The 16,062-nt window shown below is 37.6% G+C and overlaps 1 protein-coding gene across 1 annotated transcript in view; it reads right to left on the bottom strand.

The window, feature by feature from the left end:
• LOC143849315 (oxidoreductase, zinc-binding dehydrogenase family protein) overlaps positions 1–14,829 on the bottom strand; it is a 62,364-nt gene extending 47,535 nt beyond the window's left edge. Inside the window, exons 1-3 of the mRNA XM_077358301.1 lie at positions 14,678–14,829; positions 14,373–14,585; positions 7,262–7,357 (exon numbers count right to left, since the gene is read on the bottom strand). Coding sequence (XP_077214416.1) covers positions 7,262–7,357; positions 14,373–14,585; positions 14,678–14,758 — 390 coding nt within the window. The 5' untranslated portion in view covers positions 14,759–14,829. The remainder of the gene's footprint in view (positions 1–7,261; positions 7,358–14,372; positions 14,586–14,677) is intronic.
• Between the last annotated feature and the right edge of the window lie 1,233 nt (positions 14,830–16,062).

Raw genomic sequence — 16,062 nt, 5'->3', positions numbered from 1 at the left:
ATTTATGTTTAAACTGATAGCACTTTATGAATTTTTATGATTGTAGTTGATCTTCAAAAAAGGAACAACTATCGTCCAAATCGAAAGCTGGCCGATTTTAGTTGAATATCTTGGAAGCTGGGCAATGTAAATAAGGAAAGGTTACTATTCCACGAGGGGTGAAGGCAATGTTGCCATTTGGAGAACATGGCCGATTTTAGTCGAATATCTTGGAAGCTGGGCAATGTAAATAAGGAAAGGTTACTATTCCACGAGGGGTGAAGGCAATGTTGCCATTTGGAGAACATGACTGCATGTGGGGAGATCTTTTTCTAATTCTAGCTTGCTAATTCAAGGATGTTTTCCTTTTGTATTTGGTCTTTACATATAGAATAAGTACTCTCTCTGCCAATATAAGAATGGACCAACCTTCTAGGGCTCTCTCATTCAACTTTGGAATGCTTCACAACCCACAGCCATTCCACCATTGCCCGTCCATTGCTCGTTGATTACCGCTGCCATCTGTCTTTGTCCACCATACGCCGGCGCACCGCACTTCATGGGAGATCGTCGTCTCTGCTGCGTCACGTTGATTAACACCATGAGTGGCTAAGTTCTTATTGTCTTTAAGTGTAGATGAAACATTGATCCTTTAATTAAATTTCTGGTTTGTTACACTTGATTGCTGGATGTTTAGACTTCATTTTGTTGAATGAATTTTTATTGTTAAATTTAGTTTAGAGAATTTGTTTCTGTGATTCAGATCCTGTATTCAAGCAATGATTTATATGGTGACTGTGATTGAACAGGTAATATTCTATAACTGACCGAACTAAGCGTGCTAAGTGTAGCAAAAGACGATAGTGATCGGCAAGATAGATTATACTTAGGATAAATTACGATTATTTTTCTGTGGTGTCATTAGGCTTGTAGCTGTAATGAACCGAAGTGTGCGCGCCATAAATTAATTACTAGATCAATGTGGGTTTGAAACCTGAAGACAATTCTTTTCCGCAAATTAATTATTTTCCATATTTTCCAATTACTTGCTTTCTGTTAATTTAATTTTTGAAACTCTAAATAGCATTGCATCTTAGCCTTCTAGTTCCCTGTGGATACGAACATGTTCTTACTGCTGTTCTAGTAGTAATAATTAGGTTTATAAATTTTATTTTTGATCCGATAACGACTCGATCACAGACACGTCTCGGATTCATCTTAGCACCCTGCATTAGCGGTGGTCTCTCAATTGCCCCACCTCGCGATTCGAATTCAAAAATGCCCATCTAGAGCAGTCATTACCCCTTGATTGATTGATGCATCGAAGGAGTTAAGATAGACAACCTGCTAGGTTCGGCCCATGCTATGTTACATGGATTCTTCTAAATGGGTGAAGAATCCGTGTCAGACATGTCTCGGATTCCAGTACTTCAGGATTCTCCAAGAAAATTCTAAATCTCTTGATACTACGACCACAATTTTACAATTACCATATGTTTTGAGTTTTACCCATCCTAATATTAAGATTCTTAAATGGAAATAAAATATCATATCTACTTAGACTGCGAAAATATTCAATATATTACTTGTTATAACATATTATGTAAAAAATAAATTTGAGAATTGATTAACAAATTTTGGAGAATTTATGAATTGTTATTTTTGAGGTTTGTTGAATCCGACACTCGATACCCGTGTAGTATTCCGAGATTCGTATTCGTACCTTCAACTTGGACTCCAGCTACGATACCCATCGAGGCTATAGTTTATGAGGGGCCTTTTGACTTAGCCGATCTTGATGCGAGCATCGCCGAGCTCGATTTGACAGTTACTAAAATCTGGGGGGATCAATTACTGCACGTCTTAGCTTCTCGTCCAATCTCCCAGCTCCATCAAATGAAAGACCATGCTCAAATGATCCTAGATCGAATCTCGTCATATAAGATCAATGAGGCGCATTTCTTGAATTTTAAAGCATATATATCGGACATCATTAGCATGGGAGATAGATATGCACAAGAAGACGCCTATCTTAGCAGAGACATGCAATCAATGAATTATTATTGTATCACAGAAGCCAAGCGCTGAATTTCTGAATTATCCACGAAGCACGACCAAAGTAAGCATGACGCCGAATCACTTAATGCCGAGGGATCTGTTTTAGACACCCGCATTAAAGATTTAGAGGAGCTACCAATAACACAAGCGAAGGCGAATGATTTGAAGCCGAGGATTGCAGCCGCAGAAAGCAGGTCGAAAGAGTATGAGGAAGCTTTAATGAAGGCGACCGAGGATCCTTGATCTAGGAGAAATATGAAATGACTCAAGGGAGTTCCTCTTCCGGAGGACTCTCTTACAAAAGAGTCTAAATGAAATCATATAAGATCACTCAAAGGTGCCTCTCTTCCGAGAGAATCCTTTAAAGAAGAGTCGAAAATAACTTAGAAAACAAAACGAAATCTTTAGAGTCCAATTTAGTATTTCTCCAGGAGGACCAGGACTAAAAGAAATGACAGACCCGACAGAATCTATTTACAAAAAGAACAGAATAACTTCGGGCTAAGGGAAATGGAAAATTACTAAAATACCCTAATATCAAAATCAAGTCTTGCAAGCCTCAGAACCCTTCCACTTACAAGACCTGAGGGGGCATTTGTTGGACTCGAAATTTTATTAAAATCTCTTAGTAAAATAAGAAGAGAGAGAAAAGGAGTGTTTACGCATCACGTTAGTCCCCAAAGTAAAGAAAAGATAAACATAAAGTTAAAGTACTCTAATTAAAAAAAAAACAAAAAATGGAGCCCACGACTAAAGGAAAAGAGATCCCTAAATTTTAGGGAACAAAATAACTCTTGCAAAAGAAGAAGTGAGTCATCCACTTTTCAAAAAGCGGACGTAACGTAACTCCCCACAAAAGGGGAAGTAAAGATCGTGAAGCGGAGAGATAAGGGATGAGGTGGCAGTTGCCAACCACTTCAAGAGAATTCTATAAACAGAAGGAAGATCCTTTAGAAAAAGGATTGGATCCTTTAAAAAGGAAAGGTTACGCAAAGGAAGAGAAGATCAAAAGAATCAAGGAAAGAAAGGAACGGGAATTTTTTCTAGAACTAGCAGTTCTCTTTCTATTTTTGCAGACTTCATCTAAACAGAAGGGATGTACTTTTAATTATCTTCCGGGAGACTCAAAATGAAGAAGACCTTTCTCTGTCAGGATCCAGGAGAAAGATGATAAAGATCTCTTTTGAGTCTCTTCCAGGAGACTCCAAAGAAAGAAGACATTTCCCTACCGGGATCCAGGAAAAAGATGATAAAAACTGCTTTTGAGTCCCTTCCAGAAGACTAAAAAGGCAAAGAAGATTTTCTCTTCCGGGATTCGGGAGAAATATGACAGAGGATCTTTCTCTTCCGGGATCCGAGAGAAAGATGACAGGCAGCAGACCTTTCTCTTCTGGGATCAGGGAGAAAGATGATAAAAACCTCTTTTGAGTCCCTTCTAGAAGACTAAAAAGGCAAAGAAGATCTTTCTCTTCCAGGATCCAAGAGAAAGATGACAGAAGATCTTTCTCTTCCGGGATCCGGGAGAAAGATGACAGGCAGCAGACCTTCCTCTTCTGGGATCCAGGAGAAAGATGGCAGAAGATCTTTCTTTTCCGGGATCCAGGAGAAAGATGATAGAAGATCTTTCTCTTCTGGGATCCGGGAGAAAGATGAAATGGCTCAAGGGAGTTCCTCTTTCGAAGGACTCTCTTACAAAAGAGTCTAAATAAAATTAAACATTTCTCGAACCCGAGAGAATATGTTTACAAAAATCATCAAAAGTAGTACTTAGATAGGGAACCTCTTGATGGATAATCAGAGGTGTTTTCTTTTTTCAAGAAATGTAATTAATGGCCGATAGAGCGGAATTGTAGGATCCCTACCAAAATTAATAAAACCTCTTCTAGCAAGAGGGAAATTTGATCTTAATGCATTTTATGTGTGTGATTCTCTTTCTCATGCATGTGAAATTTATTGCGGACAGATTTTTGGCACACCCGGTGGGATACTTATCCTCTCATCTTGAAGTAAGATAGGTTCCCTAAAAATAATAATAAATAAATAAAATGTTCCCTTTGGGTTTTCTTTTTTGGTGTGCAGAGAGAAAGGAAAACAATGGCCCCTACACGTACACCTTTTTCAACACCAAAATCAACTTGTGTTTTTCCAAAGTCGGAGACCAAAATAATGCTTTCAATACATGTGGAAACTTTACCTCCCTTGGACATCAACTTTGGAACAATCTTCGTCATGGAACAATCTTCGCTTGTGGACTTCTTAAAGGAATGCATCTCTGTCTCAAATACTACAACTTCCACTACTACATTAGAGGCAGATCTGATTTCAACGGCAACCTCGGCAAAAACACCTAAGATATCCAAGAAGCAAAGGGTTGGAAGGAACAAAGCCAAGAAAGAGGTTGTGATGGAAGTTCCTAACTTAGGCCAATATGCAGGCCCGATTACTCGCAATATGGCTAAAAATATTATTTTAAGGACTTCATCGAAAGATAATTTAGTAGTGGCAGTGGAATCTCCTGAGTAAAAAAATACAACATCTACACCATCGGTAATGAGGGAAAATCCACTGTACAGAGACATGGAAGCAATCTTCACTGAAAGCGGTTTTCCGGAATCGCCGAAGTTATCAACTCCTCAAACCCCAACTCCTATCCATTCTCCGTTGAGGTCCCCATCACCAAGGTCATCAATGCCTCAGACCCCGCTAGGATTTGATAATGAACACGTAGTTGCTGTAATGATTACCGGCACTACGGAACAATCTGCACTGACCGCGGAGATTGACGAATTAAGAGATTGGAAGAAAAAGAGGTAGAAAATACACCTTTGAAAGGACAACCCTCAATCACAACACTCTCAACTTCAAAAGCCAGTACCAATGTTGATATGGGGATATTAAAGGATATGGTGATATAAATGGTCCAAGAAGTTATTGCTGCAACATATAGAACCCCACTCAACTATCAAAAACCATATCCTAGATACATTGACGATATCCCATTTCCTCCAGGATACCAACATCCAAAATTTGACAAGTTCGATGGAAATGGATGCCCAAATGTACATATCGCCCATTTCATTTATGTGGCTAGGGATTCGGCTAAAAGTGGCCCTCTTTTGGTGAGGAAGTCTGTACAAACCTTCAAAGACGCAGCTTTCACATGGTATACCAAGCTGGAGCCGAATTCCATCACTAGCTGGGAGCAAATGCAGTATGAATTTCTAAGGCACTTTTACAGCACTTGACGAGATGCAGTGATGTAGTGTTAGTGAACTCACTGAAACCAGGTAAAGGCCAAGTGACTCAACTGACGATTATATAACGCGTCGGAGAAAGTTGAGCCTTAGGTGTACTGCTAATTTGAAAGACTCAGAACTCATTCAATTGTGTCGGAAAGGGATGCATTTTGCTATTTTGCACCCGTTGTCCGCCACTGAAATCAGAAGCTTCGAAGAATTGAGCACTAGAGCTCATAATCTAGAAGCTACCCTCAAGCGAAAACAGACGGAGCAACCCTCCTTACCCAAGAAGAAAAGGAATGAAATTTCGCTTCCTGAAGTTAATGAAGTGGCCTTCATAGAAGTCGAGAAAGATCGAAAAATGAAAGGAAAAGAAAAAGTTGGAGAAAAGAAATAGAAAACGAAAAGAATAGAAGCGAAGACCAAAATCCGTTAAGGAAAGGCAAGAGAAAGTCTATTCTTTCCCAAACGACGAGGTCGAAGATTTGTTCGAGCAACTTTTGGAGGAAAAATTCATAGAACTGCCTCCGCCAAAACGTCTAGAAGACATGAAAAAAGACCAATCATCCGAGGTATTGCAAATACCACCAGTTGCTCAGCCACAATCTGCAGGAGTGCTTTGTTCTCAAAGAAATAGTTGGAGAAAAGAAGTAAAAAACGAAAAGAATAGAAGCGAAGACCAAAATCCGTTAAGGAAAGGTAAGAGAAAGTCTATTCTTTCCCAAACGACGAGGTCAAAGATTTGTTCTAGCAACTTTTGGAGGAAGAATTCATTGAACTGCCTCCGCCAAAACGTCCAGAAGACGTGAAAAAAGATTTCGTTCATGATTCATTCATCTAGCACTGGGGTCTTCAAGATTTCGTCTTTCTCCTCTGCCTAATACCAAGTACTCTACTTGAAATCCATGTATGAAACAAAAAAGCAATAGATAGTTTTTATTGGATAATACATGGGAGAGAGAGAGAGGGAGGGAGAGAGAAAGATGAAATGGGAATTGAAATTGAGAAGATGAAATGGGCATTAAAGTTGAGAGATGAGAAAGAAATGTGAAAGAGAAGGGGGAATGGTGAGGAAGATGATATGGAAGAAAGAAATAAAAGGAGTGAGAGTTATAAATTTGAGAAAAGAAGATAGAAAAAGATTGGTAGACGGGACAACGACGAAGGGTAGTGTACACAGAGGACAAAGTTATAGCAATCTGACCAGCAATCTGAGCCAAGTGAGAGAACAGCTCCTGGCACTACGATGTTGTCAGTTGCTCCCCATGCTATTTGCTAGCTTCTCAACGTATGCATACTCACCTGAGAGATGAACAGTTGGCTCGATTGAGGAGACGAGGTCATGGATGAAGAAGGGAAGCAAAAAATTTGTCTCCAACAACAGCAATTTCCTCTTAGGGAAGGCCTTTATTGAGATTATATTCTCTTATTTGGTAGAGGGAAAAGTTCATCAAATTGCAAAAAAAAAGTTCATCAAATATTTCCACACTATTTAATGAAGTTTTTATTTTTTTACTAGTTTCTCTTATTTATTAAATGCTTTTTTAGGAAAAACTTGACTCGCCCAAGTCACCACATTGACTCTACCTTGTTTATTCTATTCCTAACCAAGCTGAGTCTAAGTCTCGAGTTCTCCAACCTTGTTTGCATGGATAAAACTTTTATATACCAACTACCAAATACATATTGCATCACAAGACATTTTAATCAATACAACAAAGATAACACATAAATCTTTAGTTAATATGTCAAAGTCAGAGAAAAGAATTTGTATGGTAATTTTTCAAAAAAATGAAGAGTTGTGATATCTATGGATTCTAGTAAATTAAAAGAATAGAACAAACTAGTGTTACAAGTAGGAACTCAACGTTCATTACTTAGAAAAGGTAAACCTTGTTGACATTTGCAAAAACATATTTGCCAAATTAGTAACATGGACAAATAATATTAAGATCCAGTTCCCTAGAAATGACTGATAAAAGTACCTGCCAAAGTATTGTGCTTGAAGCCTTGAACGAGCTCTCAACTGCCCATACATAGATCCCAACCACATTCATGCCACCTAAGAGCATTCTGGAGACCTGGAAGGACCAAATAAACTTAGAAAAGCAGTCTTACAAAGCATGTAAATTTTGCACACGTTTAAGAAGTACTAGATTAAATCCCAGAGCTTCAAGTCTATGCTATAGAAATTCCGAATAGTGAATGATCAAAACATGTCTCTAACAAGTTTTATTACTAAGGGAAGGAGATAACAGCTTTATTAAATGATGAAGAAAACAAGATAATTACTAAGGGGGCAGAGGTAGCCCTATATAAAAGAGTTCCCTACGCACTAGGGGTGGACATGGTTCCGGTTCAACCCGAAGAACCGAACCGAACCGGCCTATTTGGTTCAGTTCGGTTCGGTTCCATATTTATATGGTTCGGTTCCGGTTCAAACTATTGGGAACCGATTGTACATGGTTCGGTCTGGGTTTGGGTTCCTGGAACCGAGAACCGACCCCCAACTGATAAATCACCCCCCGTTTCCGTGAGAAAATTCACCCCCCTTTAATGTTTTGCTTTGCCTTTTAAATTTTAATTCACCCCCCTTTAACATTTTGCTTTGCCTTTTAATCTTAGTATACATTGTTGTATGACTGTGTGTGCGCGTCTTAAGTTTCACTGGATATACATTGGATTGCATTTGTCTTAAGTTTTTTATGACACATTACAATGATCTAGACTAATGATTGCATAATCTATCTTAAGAAAGTGTGAAAGAATATACATTGGATTGTATGGCTCAGAAACTGGATAATGGATATACATTGCATAACTCTGGGTATACATTTCACCTGGGTAAACGCAGAACCAAACCGATCAAGTTCGGTTCTGGTTCGATTCGGTTCCAGAGATAAATGGTTCGGTTCTGGTTCCAAATTCTGGGAACCGATTGCATATGGTTTGGTTATGGGTATACCCCAAAACCGAACCGAACTGAACCAAACCATGTCCACCCCTACTACGCACTCTAGATTTAGCCAACATATCGGCTAAATCATTTGTGCTCCTAGGGACGAGAGAAAAAATAGAATTGTCTATACATAAATCCACAACTTCATCAATGTATTAGTTAATATCCACGACCCCATGCTGCTCCCTTCGGCCCACGATATCGCACTGGATGAGTCCCCCCTTCGGCCCAAGATACCAACATGTCCAAGGCTATCTTTTTGTGTTCCTCGTAGGGAAACCCCGGGAAAGCCACCATCTTTTCAGCTTTATACCCTGCATGGAAAGTGAATTCTCGAAAGGAGAGACAATCTGTATCGATTCCTTGTGGCCCATGTATCTGGAAACCCTGTTTTGATAATGGTACGCCCTTCTAAACCCCTGCTTTGATATGACATCCCTATTGAAACATTATTTTGATAATGACATCCACTTCACTTTCTTTTGAAAGACAACCAAACACCTGTTTGGTCAATCCACTCCACTTCACCCCACCTCCACTTCACACCTAGAGATGAAAAATAGATAGAGCCTAATAGAGTTTAAATGTTGTACAAATTAAAGAAATGAAAATGAAGTGATAATCAGGTTAGTTTTCTAGTTAGGTCAAATAACAGCATCTTCTAAAGGTTTCATTGCACAAATGACAATGATATAACATTCTTTCTAGAGTTCTTGCCATTTATATCGAATACAACAAATACATCATTGGTACTATATGTGGCCACATACAATATTTTGAGGAAAAATAGCAGCAACAAAAGAATAGGTAAGGCCAAGTGGTTTAGTGATACATAGCATTTGTTTGCTAGCCTTGGAATGGATAGACTACAAACCGAAAATGTCCTGATTTGTGGAGATTTTTGCACCATTGACTTTTTAGTGACCAAATCATCAATTAAAAACCAGAAATTCAAGATCTTGGATCTTTTTATGTGGAAGATTTGTGGGGCATGGCCTATTCATCTTGGTGAAGCACAAATGCATGAGTTAGATAATTGAATGAGTCGTTTCATCTGTACTTTTGTGCAGACATATTTTCTTCGGAAAAATAGGGCTGGAGACAATATAATTTCTTTACAAATTTTTGGCCCTCATTGGAATTCTTTCCAAAGAGACTTATAAGTTGTTGAGTTTTCTTAAAATCAACCAACAACCAAGAGCAAAAGCAGTAGCGACGCAAATGGATGAGGATTCCAAAATGAAAAGTCACAAATAATGAATCCAGAGTCAAAGAAAAACAAGAGGCAACTCATTTAATGATGGCACATTATTCAATCGGATCTTTGTTACTCATTTTAATTTTTTCTCTTTTGTTTTGCATTTTCTTGTTGTTGCATTCTTTTGGTAAAAGACCTCAGTTTCTTTGTTCCTTTCATTTTGCCTTGATTTAATGCAATTATCATTAAAAATACAAAAATGGATTTTTCAGCAATAGATGACACATACAATACAATCAATTGGAAAAATCCATCAAAATTGCAGCCTACATATCTATAGTGTTCAATAATAAAATTTTAAAGAAAAGAGAGAATCATTTTGTGCATGTTTGGCTACCATGAATTTTTTTTTCCTGGAATATTAGCTTACCTAATGGTGAGGGATGGTGGAAAAGAGGGACTGAGTGAGGGCAGGGTAAGAAAAGCATGAGAAACAAGGAAAAAAAACACTCCAGCCAAAACCATTAAAAAAACACTCCAGCCAAAATATGACTGACTTTTTCCTTGTTTTTTATCCACTTCTCACACTTTACTCATTCGTGCCCTCTCAAGTTTCTACTTCTCCCACCTGCCCTACCCTCTCTCACCACTTGGAGAAACTAATTTATCATGAAAAAAATTCACGGCTGCCAGACATGGACTTAACTTCCCACTCCCACCCAACAGACCAAATAACCATGCCATATCCAAAGTAAAAGGAAAAAATTCAGATCAATTGAATGAAGACAGTTAGACATCATAGAAAACTATCAACGCTTCTAAATATATCATCATATCAAGGATTTCAAATATCATTAAAAAGAAAAACCTGGAACTTTAAGGTCAGAAAAACCTGGATTCGTGTGTCGGATTTCGACACGGATACAAGTTGTCAGACATGGCAACATCTAAAAATCTAAAAATAGTGACACGCACATACATATTAAATTACTGATTACTATCATAATTTGTAACAATATAAATATGGTATTCATTTAACAAACTAAAAGTGTCCAAAGGAGTGTCGACACGTGTGGACACGCGTGTCGTGTCGGACACGGCAGGACACGTGTGTCGGCAATAAATTCAAATTGTCGGCTAAATCATAGTTTTTTCGTATCAATGTTTTTTTGGTTAAGCACGTATCAATGTTACTTAACACGCGATTCAAGACAAGTATCTACAGTTGTCTTATTTCATCTTAGTGCATCATTTGTATTGTTTGCATTACCAGCAACTTTCACATAATGACAAGATTGAGACAACAAGTGCTACCTTTATTTTCATTCGTATTTTGCATTTTATAGGCCCTTTAAATTCTCAATTTTTTCTTTCAAGCTAAATAATGTTTTTTGGTAGGTAAGCTGGGATCGAACCTGGGACCTCAAGATTGAGATACACAGCCTCAACCATTGAGCTACAAGCCCGGCCCCAAAGCTAAATATAATATAATGCGAAAACTGGGCTTGCCATCTTCTCCTTAGCGTCTTTAAAACTAATAATTTATGGTAGACACCAAAAATCTAAGTAGTTATTGAATATTCCCCCCACAACATAATCGACCCATCCAATTGGGGCCAATAAGTGGTATCAGAGCCTAGGATGTGTTGTGTTGAAAATTCAGTATAAGATTTTTGCATGTTTTATTCTGTTTTTCCGAAAATGTTATTTTAATCAAAACGTGTCATATTATATACCAATGAAAAGTAGATTCTAGTTTCTAACAAAAAAAGGATTGTCAATCGGAATTTTCTACAAAAAGTTATTGTCAAAAGAGTTGAGGTCTATCAAAGTGGACTGTTTTTCTGTAATACTGAATTTTCAAGTAAAATTTCCTTCAAGTGTTTGGTTTAGACTTTAGAAGGATGATTATGGTCCAAATTTTAAAAGTTTGACAGAGAGGATTTGTTTAAGAATTTATTTTAAGAATACAGAACGAAACTCTTCTCTACATCTATTTGTCGGTTTCCATTTGATGAGGAACAATTTTTTAGCATTTGAGAAAGAGAATAATTTTCTTCTCTTATTTCTCGAGATTTGTTGGACAGACAAGTGTCCTCTTTTATGTCCCAGGAAAAATAACAAATTTCTTTTCTATCCCGATGGTGTTGCAAGAAGGCAACGATTATGACTTTTGTTTATGCAAAAGTACCATGGAACCAATTTTGTCAAAGCTTCGTTCAAAGCATTTCTAAAGGACGCTACAGAAAAATTGAATTTCAAGCCTCCCATTTACGGCATTTGGAAAGGATAAACAATTGACAACTTTTTAAAACCTTGGTCGAAGTTAGAAACCATGGTATTTTAAATGAATTTTTTGGGGAAGCATATACAAAGAAAGAAGTTGAAGAAAACGTGGCACATGACGTCGTTCATTTCTTACCAGAATGCTACCCTATCGTCTTCGTCAATGCTAATCATGCAATCTAATGGAAGAAAGATAACAAGTGAAAGATTTGAAGAAACACAGAGAGTTCCTTGAAGGCGAAATTGTAAAGTTGGAGATGAAGATTTCATCAAGTGCAGAAGTGAATTAACATGATGAAGATTAGAAGTTTCTAATTGTTTTTTTGGGATTTCATTTAAGGAACGATATTGGAAATTGTAAATCAAAATCAATGTTTATGGTTTTGTGAGAAGTCCTTGCAGTCTTCTAGGATGGTTATTATGTGTGGAAAATGTAAAAGTCATTGTATGTTTTCTCTAGGCCTTAATGTCTAGGCTAGATTATCAAACAGTAAATGGGGAGTTCCTATGATGTTGCTTAGGATACTTAAAGGACTCATGTGGCCTACAATAAGGTGTTTAATGTATTTAACTATTTTAAGAGTGTCTTGGGTCTATAAGTATGAAGTGATTTGTATAGAGATTGTAAGCTTAGAGATTCAAGGGTAAGCTTCAAGGGCAAAAGTTCAAGGGACAAGTTAAGGGAAAAGAGAAGAACACCAAGTCTATTTTAAGTTTTTTTGTGATATATAATAAGTCATTTTTATTTTGGTGTTACATTTGGATTTTGGTGGAGCTCTACAAGGGCCCTTTGGCTGTGTATCTCCCAAGCTCCCTTACCTTGCTCTCATGATCACAACACTACATATTCGATCCATCCAAATGGGGCCAACAAATATCACATCTCTTTATAAACTCTAACCTGTCTACTTTGATACTTTCGTAATGCATAAATAGTCTACTAAAGGTAGGACCCTGGAACACTCATATCATGCTCACCATGTCCTAACTCCTCTGCAGAGTTTCGATATCATCTCTCTAATCATAGCTCACCATCTCCTAACTCCTCTGCAGAGTTTCGATATCTTCTCTCTAATCATAGCCCAGTATATCCAAAGCGTTTCCAGTCCTTGTTTAGAAGGTTTGAGTCAATGTATCCAATTCACATCCTTCTACACCATTGCCCTCAGAAAAATCAAAAGAATGCCAAATCCGATCAACCTTTCTCTCAGGCCTTCACCCTCCTCCTTTGTCGGTAAGCGAGCTTGAAGGGACACCCCCACTCGTGGACATGAGGAATAAAAAAATCAGAGGTTTTTCATTATTTCCTTACTTTATTTCTTCATTTTCCTATGCTTTTCTCTATTCCAGACATTTAACCTAGTAAGCAATCTATGAAAAAGGTCATAAGTCTCATAATACTTAATCATTAGAGCTAGAGATTCACCCTAACAATTACATAGATCACATCGATTAGTTTCATACCATTTTGCACTATGCACAAGTATCAACTACAGCAACTTTTCATATAGAGAAAATTCCTTGTATCATATTGAAAACAAAGATTATTTTTAACTTGACGAATCAACCAAACTATGACTTTTAGAACGACTTACATTCAACAGGTAGCTTCGGTATGTTCTTTGTAATCACCATCCAGTATATCCAAAGACTTTTCAGCCCTTGTTTAGTAGCTTTGAGTCAATATATCCAATTCACATCATCTACACCTTTCATACCATTTAGCACAACTTTTCGTATGAAGAAAATGCATTGCATCAGTCAATATCATAAGTGCAAGGTTTTAAATTTCAGTTTCGATTACGGTCATCAACAAAATAGAAACATTTTGGTTTGGGTACGAAATTTCGGCTGAAATCTTGTAAAATCATGGAAACATTCCACTACAAAATCAGGACTGAAGTCCAAGTAAGATTCTTCACCACTAGTTTTTCTTTTTATCATTAGTCGTTTATAGAAATAACTTAAAGAATCTTATTCTTCTTCTGTTTTCTACGAGTGGGGTTTATTTTTGTTAGGATTTCTATTGACATGTCAACGTTTCGATAGGGTTTATTTTTGTTAGGATTTCTATTGACATGTCAACGTTTCGATAGACACTATGCTTTTTTTCTCTGAAAAGTTGCATGCTTCGAACGAAATCCTGAAATTTCGGGCAAAATCTTTTATTTTTCCTAAGGGAGATGATAAATTCGCAACCCCTATAGGACAATCCGCACCCCTTTAGTGAATTGACATAAAAAAGCGTTAAAGTCTGCCATATACCCTCCTTTTTTTACGCTTTTTGACGTCAATTCACAGTAAAGGGGTGCGAATTATCCTACAGGGGGTGCGAATTTATCATCTCCGTTTTTCCAAAACAGAGTAAATTTCTTTTCAGTAGTAGTCAAAATCGAAATATTTCTACTGAAACAAAATATTTTGGCCGAAATTTAAAACTGTGATACAAGAACAACAAATCCAATTCAGGAATATTTTTTTCCACTAGACGAATCAACCAAACCAGGACTTCTAAAACCCAACACATTCTACAATTAGTTGCATGTTTGAGTAGAACTTTTGAGAACCCAATACTTCATTCATGTAAACTAAAACCCCAAATAAATAAATAGAAAATTAGACCGAAAGAACACATGGGTAATTCCAATTTTACCTGACGAGCATGCTCCGCAACCCAATCCCTATCAATCACCAACAATGACATTTCCATCTGTGATTTTCCCTTTAACCCCTTCTTTTTTTCATCTCTAACACTCTCAGAGATCGAACAAGCAGGTTCTCCAGCATCGTTAGGTGGGGTCGGAACCAAATCAAATACGAATCCTCGGTCTAAATCGGAATTTATCTTGCCAATAATGAGACCCACCTATATAAAACCCAAACCCTTAATAGAATCTACATAAAAAAGAGTAAAGAAAATAAGGGATTTGTAGAAGTGGAGAGAGAGATAGTAGTTACCTGTGTAGGGATCCCTGAGTTGAACAGTCTGTCCTCGGCAAGGTTCAACTGGGTATCATCTCCTAGAACGGCTTTCACCATGACGGAGCTCGATTTGGGGAAATAACGACGTAATAATACACGGGGGTCGAGAGAAGACGTTATATGGCAAAAACGATGGCAAACGAGAGATTTTATATGGTGTAAGCCCATACAGTCCCTTATTCTTAACAAAAATACTGTACGGACCACGGTGATCCTAACCGTCCATCGATGGCCATAAGGTAAGTAGTTGTGCCCAAAAAATCATTTCCATAGCCCTTCGATCTATACCCTTCCATCTATAGAGATTTCCATAATATGCAGTTCATCTATAGATCGGAGGGCTAGGATCATCCTACAGAAATGATGTTTTGGGCGCAACCTATTTACATTATGGCCCATCACTTGGACAGTTTGGATCATCCTACAATACTTGGCTTACACCGTATACAATCACGGTAAGTGAACATGTGTAATAAGGATATGACTGTCCTATTTCCTAGACTAGTCAACAGTTAGATGGCTATGAAATGTCACGAGGTCTTATCCTTCCGACTTAACCTCGTTTATTAACTTAATATTATTAAGAGGGTTTTTTAACATGAGTAATAATTATCATTGTGTATGTTTGATTAGGCAACCATTACATAAAAGTAAAACCTACAGAGCAAACCAAACCACGACATCCATCACATGAAAAGCAAACAAAGAAACCATGAAAATACATACCATCCATGAAACCCAATTTGACATTTTAAATCATAGGGATTCTCCCACTAACCTTATTTTAGTAAGAAATCCCTACAACACCATCTTGCTAAATTGATGGTGAATTATGGGCAATTTTGTGCAACAGCACAAGGGGAACTTCGCTTGCCTCAAAGGGAATTCCCAAAGAAGTGTAATCAGATTTGCCTCATTTAATGAAGCATAATAAAATCAGCAACATCAGCAAGTGCGTCCCTCTTTGGTTGGATCGAATCTGCCTTTATCTGCTAGTCAATCTGGAGCATTCCTATGCTGCCGTATCCACGATCCATTGATTGAGTTCCAAGATAATGATATCATCCTCAATTGCACTTGGACAAATAAATATAAACTGGGTAGTGTCCTACATTAATCCAGATAATCTATACGTCATCATCAATCTCCATGGGAAACCAGTCGTCCGCCCAACTGCCCAGATGGAGTACTTTAAAACAAAAATTATTAAATTACATTGCGGACTTTAATATAAAAACCATAATATAAAAAATCGGAACATATCATCCGTCGAAATACCATGCTTCTCATGCATGAAGTGAGGTCTAATCTCCCTTTTGCCCATCTTTCACCAATATCAATCAATTTACACAAGTACGGGT

Source organism: Tasmannia lanceolata, unplaced genomic scaffold (assembly GCF_043159265.1).
Source record: "Tasmannia lanceolata isolate RefF3 unplaced genomic scaffold, GAP_Taslan_0.1 ptg000018l, whole genome shotgun sequence".
In the NCBI taxonomy this organism is placed as follows: domain Eukaryota; kingdom Viridiplantae; phylum Streptophyta; class Magnoliopsida; order Canellales; family Winteraceae; genus Tasmannia; species Tasmannia lanceolata.
The sequence above is the reverse complement of the archived record's forward strand: the minus strand, read 5'-3'. Positions and strand labels throughout refer to the sequence as shown.